At 41.6% G+C, this 28,000-nt stretch overlaps 1 protein-coding gene across 1 annotated transcript; it reads left to right on the top strand.

The window, feature by feature from the left end:
* Window positions 1-13,156: 13,156 nt before the first annotated feature.
* On the top strand, window positions 13,157-25,726 carry LOC139451924 (uncharacterized; the record flags this gene model as incomplete). The annotated part of the gene is made up of 3 exons (XM_071233208.1): window positions 13,157-13,211; window positions 24,987-24,999; window positions 25,594-25,726. Coding segments are annotated over 3 exons (201 nt in total), but the record flags the coding sequence as incomplete, so codon positions are not given.
* Between the last annotated feature and the right edge of the window lie 2,274 nt (window positions 25,727-28,000).

A 28,000-nucleotide genomic window follows, 5' to 3' on the forward strand; every position in this document is an offset into this window, starting at 1 on the left:
AAGGAGATATTTTCACTCCTGACTACACTACTCTTGAAATTTTCTCCTTTCACCCGTCACTCGCTGAGAGAAACATGATATTTCACTCGATACATGAAATATCCTCTATGTATTGGAATACATCTCTAGCCGCCAGAAACCTATGATCGTGCGTGTTGTGTTAACAGTATCAACAGAATTCCAGTTATATCACGGCGTGTTAGCCTAATGTGGGACGAAAGCCTGGAGTGATGTAGGTCGTTTGCCACTTTGGTGAAACCCACGAGGACGGGTATGGTGCTGACAAACCTAGAAGTATAGTCAGGGCTAACCGAGATTCGAACCAACGATCACAGGTTTCTGGCGTGCCCAAGGGACGCAACTCTGCACAGCGAAATGCGGCGCCTTAGACGACTTAGGCGCCGTGCCCCCTGAAGTCCATGACTTCTTTAGAGGAAAAATTGCAAATGAGCAGTGCATCAATATCCAGTTCTAAAATGTAGAATATATTGATGACTGTTTTGGATTCCTCATTTATTACTCTTAGTCATCCATGGATTACGCCTGATTTTCTTTTCTTCTGCTATTATGAAATAGCGACGTTTCGGTGTACAGCGTAGATCCTTATACCGTTATGAAGCATTTACAGTGTAATAAATAAGTTGTATTCCATAAATTGTGTGTCTACATTGTTATTAGATGTCGATATACACCATCTTCCCGAGGCAAGGGCGTTAACTTACTATAAAAGTCCAGTTTTCACCCTTGCCGAACTAGGCTGGCCATGGAATGCCGGAGTTACATTTTGGCTGGAGTAAGAGTCTATGCATAGTCCAGTCAACATCGTGTTACGAACTAGACATCCGATTCGTAAGCAACATGTAAGCAACGTGTGTGTGTGTCGTGTGTCGTGTGTGTGTGTTTGTGTGTGTGTGTGTGTATGTTAGACTAACATATAGTCTCTGAAATGAACATATCGTACAGAAAAAACAGTTGTTCATTTATCTTGATAAAAATATAATAAAAAGGGAGCCCTGTGATTCTCTTCATTTTCAGATACTGCAGTAATCTAGACTTGCCAAACATTATAGACTTGCATGGGCTGTAGTTGATATATTTGTATCAGGGTCTGTAAGACAGACTATGTGTTTGTCTGCGTATGTGTTTATGTGGCTGCGTGTGTGTGTGCTTGTACTGGTCCGGACGAGTGCCGATTTTATAGTGCTAGCACACCGATATACCATGCAACAGTTTTACATGAATACCCCACTCAGACACAGTATACTGACTCCGACCTGACCATTTCTTGTTTCAGACCCTTAATGCCGAGCGCAAGGCAGGGTAACATCAAATACAATCTTTAAACGTATTTTGGAACGAGGCGGCCGGGGATCAAACCTCGAACCTTCCGCAAAAGAGAAGACGCTCTTTCCACAAAACCACGGAAGCGGTCTGATGATAATGATGACTTTTTTTATTCCCATCATTTCAAATACAAAGTATACATGGAACATATTACATTAAGATCAGCATGGTATATATTCAAATCGCCTTGTTGTACATTCAGTAGTTTGTTTCTCTGGTACATGTGGTAGATCTATATATAAGGTTTCTATACAGAATAACAGACAAATTGTAGTATTAAATCATATCTTGGTATCCTTGAATAATGTGTGGAATGAAGACCAAAAAAAGAAAAATTTAGCTTGTTTACAATTTGAAAAAGCAATAGATCATGTAGCTTCATAATATTTAATTATTTCCCACTTTACTTGTTTAAAATGTGGAATTGATTTCCTTCTCATTTGTTTAAAAATTACAAATTTTGCAATTAAAAATATAATATTTAATGGGTTATTGTTTTTTCCTTTAAATCCAATTAAAATATTTTGGTTACTACAATCAATACTTCCTTCCACTGTTGTCCCTAACCAATCTTTCAAATCCTCCCAAATATGAATTGTATATTGACATTCACAAAACATATAAATAATGGTTTCTGGGCAAGTTTTACAAAGAGTACATGTGGTACATGTGGTACCTTCATAACCAATCTTAAATAACTAACTATTTGTTGCAAGAATATAGTGGAGTATCTTAAGGTGAAACCAAATTAGGCTTACACTTTGTGTACATCTGTAAACCATCAAATTATATGTTTCCCACTCTTCATTACTAAAACCTTTTTGTAAAACATTTTCCCACTTAAGCATACCATGGGTTTTTACGAAATTTGGTTGTAGAAGAGTGTTATAAAAGTCTTTACGTCCGCCTTTACAATTAATTATAAGTGATACATTGAAGGGTAATATTGGTCGTAAATATATTCCCGTATAATTATCTAAATTGTTGGTTTTACAATATTGGTGGACAGCACTTAATAAACCTTGATATGTAAGAAAATCAGTTTCAATTTTGTATGCTTCCACAAATTCTTCATATGTATAAATTTCCCCGCTATCCTTCAATAAATCACAAATAAACATTAAACCTTTACAGAACCAATTTCCATAAAATACCGGTTTTCCCCCAATCATAATATTGTTATTATACCATAGAGATTGGCTAATAAATTCAGTTTTAGTCTTTATTTTATTCATTCCCAGGTATCGCGACCATGCCTCCAAAACATCTTTCCAAAATAAATTTACAACATTTGGGATGTTGATAATGATGACGATGATGAATGTGAAACAGGTAGGTTTCACGCCGCGTTGAACAGTATTTCAATTATATCACGGCGTGTCATTTGGCTGTGGGAAGAAAGTCAGAAGTGATGGCGATCTGATAATGATACCATTAGAAAATAACCAACATCCGGGCATAACTTAAGACTTGAACTCCCCTGAAATAATTACACTGACTATTATTTAGTATTTCTGGCCTATTGTGAGTGAGTGAGTGAGTATGGCATTACGCCGCTTTCAGCAATATTCCAGCAATATCACGGCGGGGAACACCAGTAATGGGCTTCACACATTCCCATGTCGGGAATCGAACCCGGGTCTTCGGCATGACGAGCGAACGCTTTAACCAATAGGCTACCCGACCGCCCCCTGGCCTATTGTGAAAGAATGAGGCAGGTCCGCCATGATAATAGGGAAGCTGGAAGGGGAATATGAAAGGGAAAGGTTTGGAGACTACACATTCTAAATGAGGAGGTCTCAGCAACTCTGAACATACTATTCGAAGGTTGTCATGGTGGAAGAAGCCGGCTACAGAATGAGTATGTATCAGATTCTTGAAGGTGCGACATTTTTATTCACTGACATCACGATATTTTGTATCCATTATGCTTTAAATTCCCTGCTTTCATTTTTCAATATGTCTATTTATACTGTTTTTCAGATTTTTCAACCCAGATGATGAAACTGTGACCCCCTCCTCCCTCCCGGCATCCTGCCATTCGTCAATAACGCACTGGCCAGTTTGTCTTTGGGGAGCAATTGGCAGCCGCTATAAATCATCCTGTCTGTATACCATGTTGACAAAGAGATGTATAAATCAGATATCTGCGCTGTTTACTCTGTCCCTAAAGTACGTATTAAAACCTCATCACATTATGGTAACTACCCACTGTTTACAAGCGCAACAAGACTACCTACAAGGACGCCTTCTTGCTTGACAACCAGACAATTATCTCGCCTATCTGGAACCCAAGTCTGAAGCGGCGACCATCAAACACGTCATTGGTGAGATTCTATCAGCAGCGGAGAGGGATGACATTTTGAGTGAATGTTTTGCTTGTCAGAACGAGCCGGTGTAGCGTGTGGCAAGGGGCGGCCATACATTGCTGCAGCCGATGACACGTTGTGAGTACTTATTGTCAAGACTGCGTAGCGATGATACGTAATGGGATGGTCGTGGGACAATGTTTAACTATTTTCATAATATAGTTGGGTTGGTTGATTGGTTTGTTTGTTGTTTAACGTCGCACTCCAGCAATATTCCAGCTATATGACGTCGGTGTGTGAATAATCGAGTCTGGACCAGACAATCCAGTGATTAATATCATGAGCATCGATCCACACAATTTGGATCGATGACATGCATCAACCAAGTCTAGACAGAACCCGTTTACCCTGAAAACCATAGGAAAGGATAATACTGAGATATGGCTGAGATATTGCCGATGCGATGTTCGATTTTATATTTTGTGCTCACGCACTTACTTATCCTAACCCAGGATTAGTTTGACGGAAATTTGATAATCAGGAGATTACACAGCCCCGAGGACGGATTAACTAGTTTATAGCGTGAAGGTGGACATGGGTGGTCCAGTCGTTTAAGGCGCCGCAATTCGCTGTGCAGAGTTGCGTCCCTTGGCCATGCCAGAAACCTATGATTGTAGGTTCGAATCCCGATTCGCCCCGAGTGTGTTTCTTGGTTTGTCAGCATCATACCCGTGCTCTTGGGTTTCATGGAAGTGGTAAACGTCTGAGACCTGCATCACTTTGGGCTTTCGTCCCACATTAAGCTGACACGCCGTGATATAACTGGAATACTGTTAAAAGCGGCGTTAAACCCAATTCGCTCACTCACTATAGCGCGAACGGGTCTACATATATAATGCTGATATACACACACAGGTTCTTTGTGTTACATCATCGCTATGAAAGACGGTAAAGCAATTTATTATTGAATGCAAAACTGAGTCGAGAATTTTTACATTTCCTTCAGATGAGGTTTCTTTAACATCTGCTAGATGAATATTGGAAATACCAAGCCATGCCCTTCAAAGATTCTAATTTGCATCTGAATGAGGAAGTGTTTTCAGATTTGGAATGACATTTTCACGAGACCTGATAACAGTGATGAAGTGATATCTCTCCGGGCAAGATCCTCATATCAAAATGCCTCTGTATAAAACAAACCGTTTCTGGATCTAAGCCTAAACTATGTTTTAAATGTCAAGAGCAGGGATATTAAGACGACCAAACAGGACACCGGGAACATAACATTTCGTTATCAAGTTTGAAAATAATAGCATAATACGAAATTAAGTTACATCAATCAATGTATTTTAGACGTTTTGACAAGAAACAAATGAAGCCGATGAACGTCCATGGTATGCGGCATATCGATTCTCCAAGAGCATCAATCGTTTCAAATATTCCAATTTCGCCTCAGCTGAAATCTATTTCATCATTTGATTATGAACTTGTTCTTCAATCATATAGTTTTGATATTCATGAGGAAATTTGAAGGCAATCTAGGGATGTTTAAGGTACAAGGTTTTGTTCCACTTAAACACACCAGATGTGTAGGAATATCTTATCCTTACCTAGATGTGCATAAATTACTAAATCGTCGCAGTCTGGATGTACACTTTCTAGATTTCCTTTAGATTCATATTTCAGATATACTATATATTATACTGTATATAATAACAACAGGCAATACGAAGTGTTTAGGAGACCATTACAATAATTATCGATAACCAGCATGGTTGTCTCGTCCCTTCCATGATCAATCCAATAGTAAGGATGCTGTGCACTCTCTCTATGCTAAACGTCAAGATCCAGGTTGGCATTTGTCTTCAGAAACCCATGCTTGTCGTAAGAGGCGACTCATGGGACCGGTTGGTCAGGTTGGCTGACCTGGCTAATGCATGTCATCGTATCCCAATTGCGTAGATCGATGCTCATGATGTCAATGACTGAATTGTCTGGTCGAGACTCGATTATTTACAAACCCCTTTCACATAACTTGAATATGTCTGAGCGCGGCGATAAATAACAAACACACAAAACTCTCTCCACGGCAAGTATTAAGAATCACATCATATTATGGTAACTACCCACTGTTTACAAGCGTCACAAGCCTTCTTGCTTGACAACCAGACAATTATCTCGCCTATCTTGAACCAAGCAGGCTCTTTGACCATGAAACACGTCATTGGTGAGATTCTATCAGCAGTGGAGAGGGATGACATGTTGAGTGAATGCTTTGCTTGTCAGAACGAGCCGATGTAGCGTGTGGCAAGGGGTGGCCATACATTGCTGCAGCCGATGACACGTTGTGAGGTACTTAGGTCGGGACTGCACCCATGGACAGTGCACCGATACCGCGTAATGGACTTAATGAGGTCGTTTTAAGTGTGGCGATGCTTTTTTTCATAATGGAGTAGGAGGTCGTGTTGCTAATATGATTGAAACGAGCTTCTTTCCAAAATGTTTTTTTTGTCGCAAATGAGTCACTACTGGAAAATAGAATTTAGAATTTAGAATTTTGTAATACAGGAGGGGAGAACATCCGAAAATTAATTTCACACTATGAATAAATGAGTGAGTGAGTATGGGTTTACGCCGCTTTTAGCAATATTCCAGGAATATCACAGTGGGATACATCAGATGTGGGCTTCACACATTGTACCCATGTGGGGAATCGAACCAGGGTCTTCGGTGTAATGAGCGAACGCTTTAACCACTAGTCTACCCAAACGCCCCTTTCACACTATGAATAAAGTACAGGACAAAAATTAATATATTCAGTCGTCAGTTCTGGTGCAGAAATAAATATGTTCCTCAACGCAATGGTGCATGCTTATCGATCCTGCCTGGGAGTAGTGTTTCCAGTCCATCCTCTACCCACCCTCGGGTAGCCTAGTGGTTAAAGCGTTCGCTCGTCACGCCGACGACCCGGGGTCGATTCCCGACATGGGTTCAATGTGTGGAGCCCATTTCCGGTGTCCCCCGCCGTGATATTGCTGGAATATTGCTAAAAGCGGCGTTAAACCATACTCACTCACTCTACCCACCCTCTACTGATATGGTTCGATCGGTCGGGATATCACCCTTTTAGTTTTACCAAAATTTCTGGTAATTGCACTTTGTGATTGGCCAGCTTCAATCCACAGGCACTTGCGTCTTTGTCCAAATATTTCCAGATCAATTATACACTTTCCTTTATACCTTTGCACAAGACCAGATATATCTACCTTGTCTAGGGTGATTATGCAATCGATTCCAATACACGGTACCTCCCAATTTTTTATTGCTATGAAATAATACCGGCCGAAAGCCGTCGACTCGCCACTTTGTTTGTTAGATGTTTAACGCCGCACTCAGCACTTGCCACTTTGAAACCAACTTGGCACAAATGGCCGACATCAGACCCGCACAGAATGGCTGGGTTAAACAGGGAGAAGTAAACCCTAGACCGCTAGACCTCTACAACCGATACGAAGATGACCATATTGTTCACAATTATAGCATCTGGAATATGTGTCTGACCTTTCGGCTCCATCAAACTAAACCTGCATGACCTCTACCTCTAGTATGGTCATATACTAACACCTCTACATGAGTGCTCACTATTTGTATAGTTAAATAGAGTAGTCAGAGTAGTTAAATTGTCCAGCAAAAGATTTGACCTCTGCTACTAACTGCTGTACCATACCTTCTAACTACGTTATACACTGAAACTTGTCCTTTGCATTAACCACTGACTTAGTGGAACCTTCAGCCTTGGATCTTGTGTCCTACGAAACTCCTCAATACGCAGTTCAACTGTGCGGAGTTCGCCAAAAGACTTAACAATGTCAAGCGTATTACCAGATGCATCCTTCAACTCCTGCTGCAGCTGAGGACCTTCCCAGAAAACATTACACAGAACATTGTTTTGCCCAGACGACACCTACACTGGCATCCTTAGCAAAGAACCCCTGAACTCGATCTCCCCAGACACTAACACTCTCCCATGACTGCTGTTTAGCACTGTAGATACCACGAACGAGAGAAAGTCTTTTCCTACACAGTACCAAAGATGCTTTACATTTTAGTCAACATCTCCGATATACCAGCACTGGGATCTACACAAGAGTGCCATTGTTAGCCTTACCCTTTAAAGGCCTCAAACTAGCACTTCTGACAACTGCTGTGGAGTGGTCCTTACTTTCAAGTAAGCTATCAACTCCTACATCCAGACTACTTGACTAACATTACCTTTACCAGTCTAAGCCATGGATTAGATACCTAAGGAGGCTGTGTAATACTAACAGCATGGGGTAAAGGAGGCAAGGGTGGAGGTGATGCTCCCGTGGATGCTGACTGAGAAGATAAGTATACTGTCGTCCATTGTTTCAAAATCTTGTTGACATGGAATTTCTAGTTAACCTTTATGCCGATCAGTCACTGTCGTGGAAATCCAAGATGTCCACCAATGGACACCATGGGACAATATTTGCCTTGGGAAAACTCATTTAGTAGACGCTATGAGGATTAAAAAAACGTAAATTGAAAGAATATATGTTTCGAGTGCATGGGGACCCTATCATCCTAATTGACTATATATTTCAACGGCTGATGCTATAAACCGGCCTGTGCTGATGTGGGGAATCGAATCCAGGTCTTCAGCGTGGAGAGTTATTGATTCATGACCTGCCTACCCCACCGTTTCTGTGGACTATAGGAGATACATGAGCTAATTTTTTAGGAAATATCTAAACATTAATCAATTATTTTCTAAAGAAATTGTACTTTCCATTCTATAATCTCATTTAGATTTAAGGTTATGTTCGTCTATATTCTTCCATGAACAATCGTATTCATGGGTATGAAGTGTGTATGAAGATTGAATACGGCAATGAATGCTCTATTCCAACACAACCTCGATGCACTGACCCAATCAATATGCCAACTTCATGCGTGGGGCTGTTAAATCAACACATTCTCCAGAAGCCAGAAGAAATTAGGATCTGTAACAGATAAATTAGGGAATTTCAACCTGCAGTTGCCAGCTCATCCCACACTCCTTCAGATGATGAAACGAAGCATTAAAGGAAGAAGAATACCTGGTGTGATACTAACTTGTGACGTTTGACGCCCCGGGTCTTTGGCGTGACGAGCCAACGCTGTAACTATGAGGGTTCCCCATTGCAAGTATTTCACATCACAGGGAATTCCAGGGAATACTCACGACGGTCTAGAAAAGAGATTTCTTTACAAAGGATAATAAATAGTGTTTTTCAGATGTATTCTTAAATACGGAATATCCGTAAGCACGGATAGAGTGTGACAAATTAGAAGCCGGTAAGTCAGGGTGGCTATTTTTTATGAGGCTATAAAAAATAATTAGAAAAGAAAACAAATAGGTCTTGTATTTGGAACCAAGAGTTGTTTGTGCAACTCAACAAGTCAGGACAATGCCTTATTCTACCATGACACTGAAGACTGGTTGACTCTGTTTGATTAAAATCAGGTATCTATTTCAAACACAGAATGGTTGCGTATAAAAACATCGGTCTATCGATAGCGAAGAGCGAATATGGTTTTACGCCGCTTTAAGCAATATTCCAGCAATGTCATGGCGGGGGACATTTCACATATCGATAGCCTACACATGGCTGCATATAATAACGGCTGCCGACAACCCACTAGAAATGTTACGTTCGACATCAGAACAACAGCTTATCAAATATGAAATCTATTCAAGAACACCCACAATTAAGTAAAACACACACTTCCCACTGTGTCAGGGCCTCCGCAATTATCTATCACAAATATGAGGGGTCTCTGAGACTGTCGCGTATCGTGCACAGCCCACTCGTTTCCAGTTAAAACGGGAGTATTCAGTAATCCTTCATTGTAGTTCCGTTGACAATGAGGTAGCACCAGCAGGTTTACTTCCACCTTAAATCATCATGTTAATGTTGAACAGAATTACAGATAGGGGTTGTCAACTGGGTTCATGTAATTTCTACATAGCACTGACACCTTAAACAACTAGTTTGGTAGCCATGGACTGAAGAAGAGGAACGGAAGTAGGTCAAGGTCAGTTATTTCGAAGTTCGGGATGGAGAGATTGGCAGGGTCCAAAAACTAAACGTTGAAACTAAACGGCAATTATCAAAAATTATTAATTATAGAGAGCTAGGGATGTAAGAACCTATTACTACAGTTTCTGTGTGTAGATTAATTGGAACTCGGTTGAAAAGACCTGAAAGAGGTGACTATGCTTGTCGTAATAGGCGACTAACTGGATCGGGTGGTCAGGCTCGCTGACTTGGTTGATGCATGTCATCGATCCCAATTGCGTGGATCGATGCTCATGATATTAATCACTGGATTGTCTGGTTCAGACTCTTTTATTTACAGACCGCCGTCATGAAGCTGGAATATTGCTGAGTGCAGCGTTAAACAACAAACCAACCAACCACTGCTAGTGTGCAAACTGCCAACATTAATGTATCGCTTCCACTTTTCATTCACTAGGTGAGATACAGTGCAGATTTGAAATGTCGAAATTTTGTTGTTGTTGTTGTGACAGTTTCAGATCTTAATTTGCATGTTAGTTTATATTATGAATATAGAGGACAAACCCTGTTTACTAACAGGGACGCACGAGCGACTAACGAAAACGGGTTGTCAGGCTCTATGACGTCATTGATACATCTCAATGCTAGGGATTTGTTTTTTCTCGCTTTACCAGTTTCATTTTCTAACAAAGCGTTGTTCAAAACATAATAATAATCAAATTGCAACCAAAAAACAGTTCAAAAGTGATCTCTTTTAAACGTCGAAAGGATAAAATGACACAATGTGTGAATAAAAAAAATGTGATGCTTTGAGTGGTTGTTTGAAATCAAGCAAAGAATTACTTCCCTTCCAATATCAACAAGACACGAAGTTTACGTTATTTTCTAGTTTTATCAACAAAAGGGAACACAAGACAAGAACAGCTTTTGTATTTATAATTTTATTCAACATAAAATGGCATGATATTTTGATCATCAGATTCGAAAGTAAGCAGCTATTCAAAGAATCTGCCAAAATAGGTGTCAACTGTCCAGTGTCTGTCCCAAGAGAAACCCGTGAACATCCGGGTTAGAGTAGGTCTTCAGCAACCCATGCTTGCCGTAAAAGGCGACTATGCTTATCGTAAGAGGCAACTAACGGGATAGGGTGGTCGGGTTCGCTGACTTGGTTGATGCATGTCATCGATCCCAATTGCGTGGATCGATGCTCATGATATTAATCACTGGATTGTCTGGTCCAGACTCGATTATTTACAGACCGCCGTCATATAGCTGGAATATTGGTGAGTGCGGCGTTAAACAACAAACCAACCAACCAACCTCATTCAGAGTCATGTAACTGTGGTAACGCTGAACCTTACCACTCTCTGAACGTCGTCACATTCAAATAACTGAAGACAAACTAGTTCCTGATTCGAACCCACAATCATAGGTTTCTGGCATGCCTAAGGGACGCAACTCTGCACAGCGAATCGCGGCGCTTAAGACGACTGGGCCCACCAGGCAAACTTGTGGTGCCCAGTCGCCGGAATTCACTGTGCAGATTTACGCCCCATGGGCCGAAACCAATGATTGTGGGTTCGACTCCCGTTTCGCCCCGAAGTGGTATACACCTGTATCACTTCGGGATTTAGTCCCACATTAAGCTGACACGCAGGGAAATAACTGGAATACTGTTCAAAGCGGCGTTAAGCCCATCACCCACTCACACACTCACTCTGAATCATTGACCAAGTTGTAACCAGCATACACTGACGGACTTACAACGCTTTGTGTTTGAAAGTTATCTCGGTTCATAAAGACGTCATGCAATCGATCACCAAGACAACAGGGGGCCACTGAAAAAGGTTCACGCAACCGACGTAAGATTTCTAGTTAATGCGTTGGGATTTATTTAACATCATCTCGATGGAGATCGGATAGCTCAAACTCCAACTTCTTGGAAGACTAATTTGCATCGAATCAAGGCGTATTTTCCGATTTGGACTTCAGCTTTATGAAACGGGATAAACTGATGAAGTGATGTCTCCCAGGAAGGGATCAACGTGTCAACGTCTCTTATTAACAAACCTTTACCAAGTTTAGAACCCAAGAGATGTTTGATTCTAAATGTCAGGAGCATGCCCTTTATGATGAATTATCATTTCCTTGGCGCCATCGCATCGGATGTTTGGAAGAATATGATCGACACGATCGCCAGATTTGTGATGATGATTGTTATTATATGTTATTTACATACAATGTATGTGATGACATGAAAATAAAAAATTGTTTGAAATTAAAGACAATGTACAAAACGCAAAGAGACATTACTTTGAAGATTGCAGCACAGCAATGTGGTCCAAGTCGCACTGAAACGTATGTGCCACACCATACCATACCATACCATACCATACCATACCATACCATACCATACCATACCATACCATACAATACTGTAACGTACCGTGTGTGTAGGGCACGAAACGGATCTAATGGTATTGTGTTATAATTGGGTCAGTGTGTTTTTGTTTCCATTTTAGATTTGCTCGCACTGTCAGTCCTCATTAATGCCCTGATAGTCGTCTATCTATGGTTGTTGGAGGCTCATAACCCGTGTTTTAAATAGGAATTACTGTTTTACTAAGTATGACTTATCTCTATTATCTACGAAACAGATTCCAGTCCAAATAGTTATGAAAATAATTATATGAATAAACCCCTACAAACAGTGATGACATCAGGTGTTCCAGTAATCATGTCCTGTCCTTTCCGTGTCTGATTGGTGTTAAAACACTTTGTGTTACAGACGAGTATTGTTGTCACATATAAATTATCGTTACTACATCTTTAAAGCTAAGAAATTGATGATGCTACGTAAGCAGTTAAACTCAGCCATTCTTTCACTCACTCACTCATGATACTCAACGTATTCACCTCCTGAAACTCACCTCAACATATCCACCCCGTCATACTCACCTCAACGGATTCACCTCATGATACTCACCTCAATGTATTCACCTCATGATACCCACCTCAACAGATTCACCTCATGATACTCACCTCAACGTATTAACCTCATGATACTCAGTTCAAAGTATTCACCTCATGATACTCACCTCAACGTATTCACCTCATGATACTCACTTCAACGTATTCACCTCATGATACTCACTTCAACGTATTCACCTCATGATACACACTTCAACGTATTCACCTCATGATACTCACCTCAACGTATTCACCTCATGATACTCAGTTCAACGTATTCACCTCAAGATACACACTTCAACGTATTCACCTCATGATACTCACTTCAACGTATTCACCTCATGATACTCACTTCAACGTATTCACCTCATGATACTCACTTCAACCTATTCACCTCATGATACACACTTCAACGTATTCACCTCATGATACTCACTTCAACGTATTCACCTCATGATACACACTTCAAAGTATTCACCTCATGATACTCACCTCAACGTCTTCAGCTCATGATACTCACTTCAACGTATTCACCTCATGATACACACCTCAACGTATTCACCTCATGATACACACCTCAACGTATTCACCTCATGATACTCACCTCAAAGTATTCACCTCATGATACTCACCTCAACGTATTCACCTCATGATACACACTTCAACGTATTCACCTCATGGTACACACTTCAACGTATTCACCTCATGATACTCACTTCAACGTATTCACCTCATGATACTCACTTCAACGTATTCACCTCATGATACTCACTTCAACGTATTCACCTCATGATACTCACCTCAACGTATTCACCTCATGATACTCACTTCAACGTATTCACCTCATGATACTCAGTTCAACATATCCACCCCATGATACTTACTTAACTGTACTTACCCCGCCGTATTCATCTCACGATACTCACCTCACCGTATTCTCCTTACGATACATAACTATTCAGCCCACCGTATTCACGATATATCACCTAACGAGAGTCACCCCACCGTATTCGTGTCACGATACCCACCACGCGAGACTGTTCTTATACACAACTCTACACATCGCGCCCGGAGTCCTCCCCCCAACCCCCAGCCTCGTTCCCCGTGACCCAGATCCCTGTGGATGATTCGATGACCAGTTGTCGGAACTTAGCAAACGTTGTAAGAGTTGTTTTTGTTGTTGCTAACTAATCTGTATTTCTTTGGCGGAGGTTGGAGTTAATGTAATTTCCCTATGCAGAGGCGAGGCACACGCCGCACTCGAGAGAATACCAATTTCCTGGTCGGTGATGACATAGCAAGAGTAACTGGGTGTTCCAAAGTGCATTAAGGCTTCAACTGCAGTTTCTTAACTTGTGCATCGCATATGCCACCTGAACTCAAAGCTCAAATGAACTTACATCGTGATGCGCTGTCCGTCGTCCGTTCTCTGGCCGTCATAAAAGTTCTTTATTTTTGGTATTTGGACATGTCGGTTTTATGAAAATTAATTATTTTTTAAATGCTGTAGACCGAGTCGCAATAATGTATAATAATGCTTGCCCATTACTCGGCCAACTTTACCCTTGTTACCCTTTCTGGTGCTCGGCATTAAGGGGCTGAAACAAGGACTGGTCGGCTCGGAGTCAGTATAGTGTGTCTGAGTGGGGTAATTATGTTAAACTGCGGCATGGTATCTAGCACTATAGATCGGCATCAGTCCGGACAAGCAGCCACCCACCCACCCACACCGTTTATTTCTCAAACAGTTCTCATTGTCTCGGAGTGTAATCGTAGGATGTGTGTGGTAGACGCAGAAGGTGATCTACAGTGCCTTCTCTCCATGTGGTGTAATATAAGGATGTCTGATGTGTGGACGCAGAAGTCAGGTGATCAACATGTACAGTGCCTTCTCTCCATGTGTTGTAATATAAGGATGTCTGATGTGTGGACGCAGAAGTCAGGTGATCTACAGTGCCTTCTCTCAATGTGGTGTAATATAAGGATGTCTGATGTATGGACGCAGAAGTCAGGTGATCTACAGTGCCTTCTCTCAATGTGGTGTAATATAAGGATGTCTGATGTGTGGACGCAGAAGTCAGGTGATCTACAGTGCCTTCTCTCGATGTGTTGTAATATAAGGATGTCTGATGTGTGGACGCAGAAGTCAGGTGATCTACAGTGCCTTCTATCAATGTGTTGTAATATAAGGATGTCTGATGTGTGGACGCAGAAGTCAGCTGAACTACAGTGCCTTCTCTCAATGTGGTGTAATATAAGGATGTCAGTTGTGTGAACGCAGAAGTCAGCTGAACTACAGCTAGTATGGTTGTTTGTTGTCTAACGCCGCACTCAGCAATTGTCAGCTATACGCAATTCCAACAGAAACGAACACCCTAAAGTATGTAATGTCTGAAAACGAAAGGTATATGTTTCATCTTTCGATTTCGGACATTTCATACTTTAGAGTGTGCGTTTCTTTTGGAATTGAGTATATGTGCCCGTGGCTGTCCCGTCTGTTAACAGGGTAGAATGCGACAGTTGGTTTCTAATAGTAAATTAGTACCATCCGAGCCACAAATCCATATTAACGTACATAATATACTGTAGATGGTTCTCGCTTAGCGAGTGAGTGAGTGAGTGAGTCGGGTTTAATGCCGCTTTGAACAGTATTCCAGTTATATCACGGCGTGTAAGCTTAATATGGGAGGGAAAACCGAAGTGATGCAGGTCTCAGACCTTTACCACTTCGGTGAAACCCACGAGCACGGATATGGTACTGAGAAACCTAGAAACATAATCGGGATTCAAACCCACAATCAAACGTTTCTGGCATGCCCAAGGGACGCAACTCTGCACAACGAATTGCGGAGCCATAGACAACTGGGCCACCAAAGAGTAAGACAGTAACTTTATATTAAAATGTCAAAATGCACTACAAATGTGAGAATTCGGAATAATAAGATGTACTCTAATACACCTTGCTATCATCCTTAATCAGGGGCGGTCGGGTAGCCTTGTGGTTAAAGTGTTCGCTCGTCACGCCGAAGACCCGGGTTCGATTCCCGACATGGGTACAATGTTTGAAGCCCATTTCTGGTGTCCCCCGCCGTGATATTGCTGGAATATTGCTAAAAGCGGCGTAATACCATACTCACTCACTCACCTTAATCCCATCATTCCGAAAATTGAAAAGCCCTGAAGGAAAACAAAGCTGAATAATAGCAGATCGACAAGCTGTTCTCGATCTGTCAGTATATATCACATACATATTGACCGAGACATTCCGCCGAAAGTGCTGCTAATCACCCCGATGACGATTCTGTGTATGTAGATACGATATAGGTTTGTTTTACAAACAAATTACGGGCAGGTTTCCCTCACCGCACTCGTTTATTGACAGACGAGGTATAGGATAATTATTTCATCTGAGGGTGGGACGAAAACTAGTTTCCAATACATACATAGCACTTCTCATCTCGCACCAAGGGCTTGCCTGGGGCACGTGTACAGATGGTTCGGTCTTCTATGGGCGTTATGTATGGGCATCAATGATGCATCAATCATATACTCCAAGCAGTAGAAAGACTTCGTATTCTAAGGCCTTGTAAGATTTCTCCGAAAAGCATATTTTTTATAACTTCCTCGATCGGACTTACATTATTCTAAGTATCAAGTATGAATTCACTGCTGAGGCTGTTGCCACTGTTGGTTCAGCAAGTGAATGGTTTAAAGGGACATTAGACAGTATCTGGCCAATATAACGACACGTCAATTACATATAGTAGGTAAGCCCGAAGTGATGCCGATCTTACAGAAACTCCACAAGATGATGAATTAATATAAGGGCGAATGTGGGATATATTCGTAGCATCATAGCACGCCTAAGGGGCAATTGTAAACAGCGAATAAGTCACTCGGAGAGATACTAAGAAAGGTTTTTAACACGAAAAAGCCGGTGGCATGAAAACAAACACACACGCACACACACACACACTCGCTCGCACGCACGCACGCACGCACGCACGCACGCATACACACTCGCACTCACGCACTCACGGATACACGCACAGATACACAGACACACAGAAACACACACTCTCACACAGACACAGTCACACAGACATTTACATACACACACACTCGCACGCACGCACGCACACATACTCGCACGTACGCACTCACGGAGACAAGCACAGACACACAGACACAGAAACACACACTCTCACACAGACACAGTCACACAGACACACACATACACACACACTCGCACGCACGCACACACGCACACACACTCGCATGCGCGCACTCACGGAGACAAGCAATTCGCTGTGCAGAGTTGCGTCCCTTGGGCATGCCAGAAACCTATGATTGTAGGTTCGAATCCCGATTCGCCCCGAGTATGTGTCTAGGTTTGTCAGCACCATACCTGTGCTCTTGGGTTTCATGGAAATGGTAAACGTCTGAGACCTTCATCACTCTGGGCTTTCGTCCAACATTAAGCTGACACGCCGTGATATAACTGGAATACTGCTAAAAGCGGCGTTAAACCCAATTCACTCACTCACTATAGCGCGAAAGGGTCTTCATATATAATGCTGATATACACACACAGGTTCTTTGTGTTACATCATCGCTATGAAAGACGGCAAAGCAATTTATTATTGAATGCAAAACTGTTTGAGACCACCGAGTCGAGAATTCTTTCTTTAACATCTGCTGGATGAATATTGGAAATACCAAGCCATGCCCTTCAAAGATTCTAATTTGCATCTGAATGAGGAAGTGTTTTCAGATTTGGAATGACATTTTCACGAAACCTGATAACAGTGATGAAGTGATATCTCTCCGGGCAAGATCCTCATATCAAAATGCCTTTGTATTAAACAAACCGTTTCTGGATCTAAGCCTAAACTATGTTTTAAATGTCAAGAGCAGGGATATTAAAACGACCAAACAGGACACCGGGAACATAACATTTCGTTATCAAGTTTGAAATTAATAGCATAATACGAAATTAAGTTACATCAATCAATGTATTTTAGACGTTTTGACAAGAAACAAATGAAGCCGATGAACGTCCATGGTATGCGGCATATCGATTCTCCAAGAGCATCAATCGTTTCAAATATTCCCATTTCGCCTCAGCTGAAATCTATTTCATCATTTGATTATGAACTTGTTCTTCAATCATATAGTTTTGATATTCATGAGGAACTTTGAAGGCAATCTAGGGATGTTTAAGGTACAAGGTTTTGTTCCACTTAAACACATCAGATGTGTATGAATATCTTATCCTTACTTAGATGTGCATAAATTACTAGTCTGTCGTTGTAGTCTGGAAGTACTCTTTCTAGATTTCCTTTAGATTCATATTTCAGATATACTATATATTATTTTGTATATAATAACAACAGGCAATACGAAGTGTTTAAGAGACCATTACAATAATTATCGATAACCAGCATGGTTGTCTCGTCCCTTCCATGATCAATCCAATAGCAAGGATGCTGTGCACACTCTCTCTGCTAAATGTAAAGATCCAGGTTGGCATTTGTCTTCAGAAACCCATGCTTGTCGTAAGAGGCGACTCATGGGACCGTTGGTCAGGTTGGCTGACCTGGTTAATGAATGTCATTGTATTCCAATTGCGTAGATCGATGCTCATGACTGAATTGTCTGGTCGAGACTCGATTATTTACAAACCCCTTTCACATAACTTGAATATGTCTGAGCGCGGCGATAAATAACAAACAAACAAAACTCTCTCCACGGCAAGTATTAAGAATCACATCAAATTATGGTAACTACCCACTGTTTACAAGCGTCACAAGCCTTCTTGCTTGACAACCAGACAATTATCTCGCCTATCTTGAACCAAGCAGGCTCTTTCACCATGAAACACGTCATTGGTGAGATTCTATCAGAAGTGGAGAGGGATGACATTTTGAGTGAATGCTTTGCTTGTCAGAACGAGCCGTTGTAGCGTGTGGCAAGGGGCGGCCATACATTGCTGCAGCCGATGACACGTTGTGAGGTACTTAGGTCGGGACTGCACCCATGGACAGTGCACCGATACCGCGTAATGGACTTAATGAGGTCGTTTTAAGTGTGGCGATGCTTTTTTTCATAATGGAGTAGGAGGTCGTGTTGCTGATATGATTGAAACGAGCTTCTTTCCAAAATGTTTTTTGTCGCAAATGAATCATTACTGGAAAGTAGAATTTAGAATTTAGAATTTTGTAACACAGAAGGGGAGAACATCCGAAAATTAATTTCACACTATGAGTGAATGAGTGAGTGAGTATGGGTTTACGCCGCTTTCAGCAATATTCCAGGAATATCACAGTGTGATACATCAGATATGGGCTTCACACATTGTACCCATGTGGGGTATCGAATCCGGGTCTTCGGTGTAACGAGCGAACGCTTTAACCACTAATCTACCCAAACGCCCCTTTCACACTATGAATAAAGTACAGGATAAAATATGTTAAGTAGTCAGTTCTGGTGCAGAAATAAATCTGTTCCTCAACGCAATGGTGCATACTTATCGATCCTGCCTGGGAGCAGTGTTTCCAGGCCTTCCTCTACCCACCCTTGGGGCGGTCGGGTAGCCTAGTGGTTAAAGCGTTCGCTCGTCAGATACTCCGTACAGCACCGCTCGCCTTGTATCGCTATATCTAAAGTGAACTCACAAATCATGCTCACAGACATATCTACCTTGTCTAGGGTGATTATTCTAGCGATTCCAATACACGATACCTCCCAATTCTTTATTGCTGTGAAATAATACCGGCCGAAAGCCGTCGACTCGCCACTTTGTTTGTTTGATGTTTAACGCCGCACTCAGCACTTGCCACTTTGAAACCAACTGGGCACAAATGGCCGACATCAGACCCGCACAGAATGGCTGGGTTAAACAGGGAGAAGTAAACCCTAGACCACTAGACCTCTACAACCGATACGAAGATGACCATATTGTTCACAATTATAGCATCTGGAATATGTGTCTGACCTTTTTGCTCCATCAAACTAAACCTGCATGACCTCTACCTCTAGTATGGAAATATCTAACAGCTCTACATGAGTGCTCACTATTTGTATAGTTAAATAGAGTAGTCAGAGTAGTTACATTGTCCAGCAAAAGATTTGACCTCTGCTACTAACTGCTGTACCATACCTTCTAACTACGTTACAGACTGAGAATTGTCCTTGGCATCAACAGCCGACTTACTGGAACCTTCAACCTTGGATCTTGTGTCCTACGAGACTCCTCAATACGCAGTACAACTGTGCGGAGTTCGTCAAAAGACTTAACAATGTCAAGCGTATTACCAGATGCATCCTTCAACTCCTGCTGCAGCTGAGGACCTTCCCAGAAAACATTACACAGAACATTGTTTTGCCCAGACGACACCTACACTGGCATCCTTAGCAAAGAACCCCTGAACTCGATCTCCCCAGACACTAACACTCTCCGATGACTGCTGTTTAGCACTGTAGATACCACGAACGAGAGAAAGTCTTTTCCTACACAGTACCAAAGATGCTTTATTTTTTAGCCAACATCTCCGATATACCAGCACTGGTATCTACACAAGAGTGACATTGTTAGCCTTACCCTTTAAAGGCCTCAAACTAGCACTTCTGGCAACTGCTGTGGAGTGGTCCTTACTTTCAAGAAAGCTTTCTACTCCTACCTCCAGACTACTTGGCTAACCTTACCTTTACCAGTCTAAGCCATGGATTAGATACCTAAGGAGGCTGTGTAATACTAACAGCATGGGGTAAAGGAGGCAAGGGTGGAGGAGATGCTCCCGTGGATGCTGACTGAGAAGATAAGTATACTGTCGTCCATTGTTTCAAAATCTTGTTGACATGGAATTTCTAGTTAACCTTTATGCCGATTAGTCATTGTCGTGGAAATCCAAGATGGCCACCAATGGACACCATGGGACAATATTTCGCCTTGGGAAAACTCATTTAGTAGACGCTATGAGGATTACAAATACGTAAATTGAAAGAATATATGTTTCGAGTGCATGGGGACCCTATCTTCCTTATTGACTATATATTTCAAACATAGACGGCTGATGCTATAAACGGGCCTGTGCTGATGTGGGGAATCGAATCCAGGTCTTCAGCGTGGAGAGTTATTGATTCATGACCTATAGGAGATACATGAGCTAATCTTTTAGGAAATAAATAAACATTATTCAATTATTTTCTAAAGAAATTGTACTTTCCATTCTATAATCTCATTTAGATTTAAGGTTATGTTCGTCTATATTCTTCCATGAACAATCGTATTCATTGGTATGAAGTGTGTATGAAGATTGAATACGGCAATGAATGCTCTATTCTAACACAACCGCGATGCACTGACCCAATCAATATGCCAACTTCATGCTTGGGGCTGTTAAATCAACACATTCTCCAGAAGCCAGAAGAAATTAGGATCTGTAACAGATAAATTAGGGAATTTCAACCTGCAGTTGCCAGCTCATTCCCACACTCCTTCAGATGATGAAACGAAGCATTAAAGGAAGAGGAATACCTGGTGTGATACTAACTTGTGACGCTTGACGCCCCGGGTCTTTGGCGTGACGAGCCAACGCTGTAACTATGAGGGTTCCACATTGCAAGTATTTCACATCACAGGGAATTCCAGGGAATACTCACGACGGTCTAGAAAAGAGATTTCTTTACAAAGGATAATAAATAGTGTTTTTCAGATGTATTCATAACTACGGAACATCCGTAAGCACGGATAGAGTGTGACAAATTAGTAGCCGGTAAGTCAGGGTGACTATTTTTTATGAGGCAATAAAAAATAATTAGAAAAGAAAACAAATAGGTCTTGTATTTGGAACCAAGAGTTGTTTGTGCAACTCAACAAGTAAGGACAATGCCTTATTCTACCATGACACTAAAGACTGGTTGACTCTGTTTGATTAAAATCAGGTATCTATTTCAAACACAGAATGGTTGCGTATAAAAACATCGGTCTATCGATAGCGAAAGAGCGAATGCGGTTTTACGCCGCTTTAAGCAATATTCCAGCAATGGCATGGCGGGGGACATTTTACATATCGATAGCCTTCACATGGCTGCATGTAATAACGGCTGCCGACAACCCACTAGAAATGTTACGTTCGACATCAGAACAACAGCTTATCAAATATGAAATCTATTCAAGAACACCCACAATTAAGTAAAACACACACTTACCACTGTGTCAGGGCCTCCGCAATTATCTATCACAAATATGAGGGGTCTCTGAGACTGTCGCGTATCGTGCACAGCCCACTCGTTTCCAGTTAAAACGGGAGTATTCAGCCATCCTTCATTGTGGTTCCGTTGACAATGAGGTAGCACCAGCAGGTTTACTTCCACCTTAAATCATCATGTTAATGTTGAACAGAATTACAGATAGGGGTTGTCAACTGGGTTTATGTAATTTGTACATAGCACTGCCACCTTAAACAACTAGTTTGGTAGCCATGGACTGAAGAAGAGGAACGGAAGTAGGTCAAGGTCAGTTATTTCGAAGTTCGGAATGGAGAGATTGGCAGGGTCCAAAAACTAAACGTTGAAACTAATCGGCAATTATCAAAAATTATTAATTATAGAGAGCTAGGGATGTAAGAACCTAAGAACTCTGTTGAAAAGACCTTAAAGAGGTGACTATGCTTGTCGTAATAGGCGACTAACTGGATCGGGTGGTCAGGCTCGCTGACTTGGTTGATGCATGTCATCGATCCCAATTGCGTGGATCGATGCTCATGATATTAATCACTGGATTGTCTGGTCCAGACTCTTTTATTTACAGACCGCCGTCATGTAGCTGGAATATTGGTGAGTGCGGCGTTAAACAACAAACCAACCAACCACTGCTAGTGTGCAAACTGCCAACATTAATGTATCGCTTCCACTTTTCATTCACTAGGTGAGATACAGTGCAGATTTGAAATGTCGAAATTTTGTTGTTGTTGTTGTGACAGTTTCTGATCTTAATTTGCATGTTAGTTTATATTATGAATGTAGAGGACAAACCCTGTTTACTCACAGGGACGCACGAGCGACTAACGAAAACGGGTTGTCAGTCTCTACGACGTCATTGATACATCTCAATGCTAGGGATTTGTTTTTTCTCGCTTTACCAGTTTCATTTTCTAACAAAGCGTTGTTCAAAACATAAAAATAATCAAATTGCAAAAAACAAAACAGTTCAAAAGTGATCTCTTTTAAACGTCAAAAGGATAAAATGACACAATGTGTGAATAAAAAAAATGTGATGCTTTGAGTGGTTGTTTGAAATCAAGCAAAGAGTTACTTCCCTTCCAATATCAACAAGACACGAAGTTTACGTTATTTTTTAGTTTTATCAACAAAAGGGAACACAAGGCAAGAACAGCTTTTGTATTTATAATTTTATTCAACATAAAATGGCATGATATTTTGATAATCAGATTCGAAAGTAAGCAGTTATTCAAAGAATCTGCCAAAATAGGTTTCAACTGTCTAGTGTCTGTCCCTAGAGAAACCCGTGAACATCCGGGTTAGAGTAGGTCTTCAGCAACCCATGCTTGCCGTAAAAGGCGACTATGCTTATCGTAAGAGGCAACTAACGGGATAGGGTGGTCGGGTTCGCTGACTTGGTTGATGCATGTCATCGATCCCAATTGCTTGGATCGATGCTCATGATATTAATCACTGGATTGTCTGGTCCAGACTCGATTATTTACAGACCGCCGTCATGTAGCTGGGATATTGTTGAGTGCGGCGTTAAACAACAAACCAACCAACCAACCTGACTCAGAGTCATGTAACTGTAGTAACGCTGAACCTTACCACTCTCTGAACGTCGTCACATTCAAATAACTGAAGACAAACTAGTTCCTGATTGTAGAATTGTACGACAGGAGCTTCGGAGAGGGCAGAAAACGTGCCCCTACCTTGTGTGGTATGAATGTACGGATTGTATGACAACCTTTGTCCTCATCAATGAGTGAGTGAGTTGGGTTTAACGCCGCTTTTAACAGTATTCCAGTCATATCACGGCGTGTCAGCTTCATATGGGAGGAAAGCCCGAAGTGATGCAGGTTTCAGACGTTTATCACTTTGGTGAAACCCACGAGCACGGGTATGGTGCTGACAAACCTAAAAATATAATCGGGGCGAACCGGGATTCGAACCCACAATCATAGGTTTCTGGCATGCCAAAGGGACGCAACTCTGCACAGCGAATCGCGGCGCCTTAGACGACTGGGCCACCCGTGCCCCCTTGTCCTGATCAGGCAAACTTGTGGCGCCCAGTCGCCGGAATTCACTGTGCAGAATCACGCTCCATGGGCCGAAACCAATGATTGTGGGTTCGACTCCCGTTTCGCCCCGAAATGGTATACACCTGTATCACTTCGGGATTTAGTCCCACATTAAGCTGACACTCAGGGAAATAACTGAATACTGTTCAAAGCGGCGTTAAGCCCATCACCCACTCACTCACTCACTCTGAATCATTGACCATGTTGCAACCAGCATACACTGACGGATTTACAACGCTTTGTGTTTGAAAGTTATCTCGGTTCATTAAGACGTCATTCAATCGATCACCAAGACAACAGTAAAGGGGGCCACTGAAAAAGGTTCACGCAACCGACGTAAGATTTCTAGTTAATGCGTTGGGATTTATTTAACATCATCTCGATGGAGATCGGATAGCTCAAACTCCAACTTCTTGGAAGACTAATTTGCATTGAATCAAGGCGTATTTTCCGATTTGGACTTCAGCTTTATGAAACGGGATAAAATGATGAAGTGATGTCTCCCAGGAAGGGATCAACGTGTCAACGTCTCTTACTAACAAACCTTTACCAAGTTTAAAACCCAAGAGATGTTTGATTCTAAATGTCAGGAGCATGCCCTTTATGATGAATAATCATTTCCTTGGCGCCATCGCATCGGATGTTTGGAAGAATATGATCGACACGATCGCCAGATTTGTGATGATGATTGTTATTATATGTAATTTACATACAATATATGTGATGACATGAAAATAAAAAATTGTTTGAAATTAAAGACAATGTACAAAACGCAAAGAGACATTACTTTGAAGATTGGAGCACAGCAATGTGGTCCAAGTCGCACTGAAACGTATGTGCCACACCATACCATACCATACCATACAATACCATACCATACAATACTGTACCGTACCGTGTGTGTAGGGCACGAAACGGATCTAATGGTATTGTGTTATAATTGGGTCAGTGTGTTTTTGTTTCCATTTTAGATTTGCTCGCACTGTCAGTCCTCATTTATGCCCTGATAGTCGTCTATCTATGGTTGTTGGAGGCTCATAACCCGTGTTTTAAATAGGAATTACTGTTTTACTAAGTATGACTTATCTCTATTATCTACGAAACAGATTCCAGTTCAAATAGTTATGAAAATAATAATTATATGAATAAACCCCTGCAAACAGTGATGACATCAGGTGTTCCAGTAATCATGTCCTGTCCTTTCCGTGTCTGATTGGTGTTAAAACACTTTGTGTTACAGACGAGTATTGTTGTCACATATAAATTATCGTTACTACATCTTTATAGCTAAGAAATTGATGATGCTACGTAAGCAGTTAAACTCAGCCATTCTTTCACTCACTCACTCATGACACTCAACGTATTCACCTCCTGAAACTCACCTCAACATATCCACCCCGTCATACTCACCTCAACGGATTCACCTCATGATACTCACCTCAATGTATTCACCTCATGATACCCACCTCAACAGATTCACCTCATGATACTCACCTCAACGTATTCACCTCATGATACCCACCTCAACAGATTCACCTCATGATACTCACCTCAACGTATTAACCTCATGATACTCAGTTCAAAGTATTCACCTCATGATACTCACCTCAACGTATTCACCTCATTATACTTACTTCAACGTATTCACCTCATGATACTCACTTCAACCTATTCACCTCATGATACTCACCTCAACGTATTCACCTCATGATACACACTTCAACGTATTCACCTCATGATACTCACCTCAACGTATTCACCTCATGATACTCACCTCAACGTATTCACCTCATGATACTCACTTCAACGTATTCACCTCATGATACTCACCTCAACGTATTCACCTCATGATACTCACTTCAACGTATTCATCTCATGATACTCACTTCAACGTATTCACCTCATGATACTCACCTCAACGTATTCACCTCATGATACACACCTCAACGTATTCACCTCATGATACTCACCTCAACATATCCACCCCATGATACTTACTTAACTGTACTTACCCCGCCGTATTCATCTCACGATACTCACCTCACCGTATTCTCCTTACGATACATAAATATTCAGCCCACCGTATTCACGATATATCACCTAACGATAGTCACCCCACCGTATTCGTGTCACGATACCCACCACTCGAGACTGTTCTTATACACAACTCTACACATCGCGCCCGGAGTCCTACCCCCAAACCCCAGACTCGTTCCCCGTGACCCAGATCCCTGTGGATAATTGGATGACCAGTTGTCAGAACTTAGCAAACGTTGTAAGAGTTGTTTTTGTTGTTGCCAACTAATCTGTATTTCTTTGGCGGAGGTTGGAGTTAATGTAATTTCCCTATGCAGAGGCGAGGCACACGCCGCACTCAAGAGAATACCAATTTCCTGGTCGGTGATGACATAGCAAGAGTAACTGGGTGTTCCAAAGTGCATTAAGGCTTCAGCTGCAGTTTCTTAACTTGTTCATCGCATATGCCACCTGAACTCAAAGCTTAAATGAACTTACATCGTGATGCGCTGTCCGTCGTCCGTTCTCTGGCCGTCATAAAAGTTCTTTATTTTTGGTATTTGGACATGTCGGTTTTATGAAAATTAATTATTTTTTAAATGCTGTAGACCGAGTCGCAATAATGTATAATAATGCTTGCCCATTACTCGGCCAACTTTACCCTTGTTACCCTTTCTGGTGCTCGGCATTAAGGGGCTGAAACAAGGACTGGTCGGCTCGGAGTCAGTATAGTGTGTCTGAGTGGGGTAATTATGTTAAACTGCGGCATGGTATCTAGCACTATAGATTGGCATCAGTCCGGACAAGCAGCCACCCACCCACCCACACACCCACCCACACCGTTTATTTCTCAAACAGTTTTCATTGTCTCGGAGTGTAATCGTAGGATGTGTGTGGAAGACGCAGAAGTCAGGTGATCTACAGTGCCTTCTCTCCATGTGTTGTAATATAAGGATGTCTGATGTGTGGACGCAGAAGTCAGGTGATCTACAGTGCCTTCTCTCAATGTGTTGTAATATAAGGATGTCTGATGTGTGGACGCAGAAGTCAGGTGATCTACAGTGCCTTCTCTCCATGTGTTGTAATATAAGGATGTCTGATGTGTGGACGCAGAAATCAGGTGATCTACAGTGCCTTCTCTCAATGTGTTGTAATATAAGGATGTCTTATGTGTCGACGCACAATTCAGGTGATCTACAGTGCCTTCTCTCAATGTGTTGTAATATAAGGATGTCTGATGTGTGGACGCACAATTCAGGTGATCTACAGTGCCTTCTCTCAATGTGTTGTAATATAAGGATGTCTGATGTGTGGACGCACAATTCAGGTGATCTACAGAGCCTTCTCTCCATGTGTTGTAATATAATGATGTCTGTTGTGTGAACGCACAATTCAGGTGATCTACAGTGCCTTCTCTCTATGTGTTGTAATATAATGATGTCTGTTGTGTGGACGCACAATTCAGGTGATCTACAGTGCCTTCTCTCCATGTGGTGTAATATAAGGATGTCTGCTGTGTGGACGCACAATTCAGGTGATCTACAGTGCCTTCTCTCTATGTGTTGTAATATAATGATGTCTGTTGTGTGGACGCACAATTCAGGTGATCTACAGTGCCTTCTCTCCATGTGGTGTAATATAAGGATGTCTGTTGTGTGGACGCACAATTCAGGTGATCTACAGTGCCTTCTCTCAATGTGGTGTAATATAAGGATGTCTGTTGTGTGAACGCAGAAGTCAGCTGAACTACAGCTAGTATGGTTGTTTGTTGTCTAACGCCGCACTCAGCAATTGTCAGCTATACGCAATTCCAACAGAAACGAACACCCTAAAGTATGTAATGTCCGAAAACGAAAGGTATATGTTTCATCTTTCGATTTCGGACATTTCATACTTTAGAGTGTGCGTTTCTTTTGGAATTGAGTATATGTGCCCGTGGCTGTTCCGTCTGTTAACAGGGTAGAATGCG

This window comes from Haliotis cracherodii, unplaced genomic scaffold, assembly GCF_022045235.1.
Source record: "Haliotis cracherodii isolate W230 unplaced genomic scaffold, xgHalCrac1.p SCAF_9, whole genome shotgun sequence".
Classification (NCBI taxonomy): Eukaryota; Metazoa; Mollusca; class Gastropoda; order Lepetellida; family Haliotidae; genus Haliotis; species Haliotis cracherodii.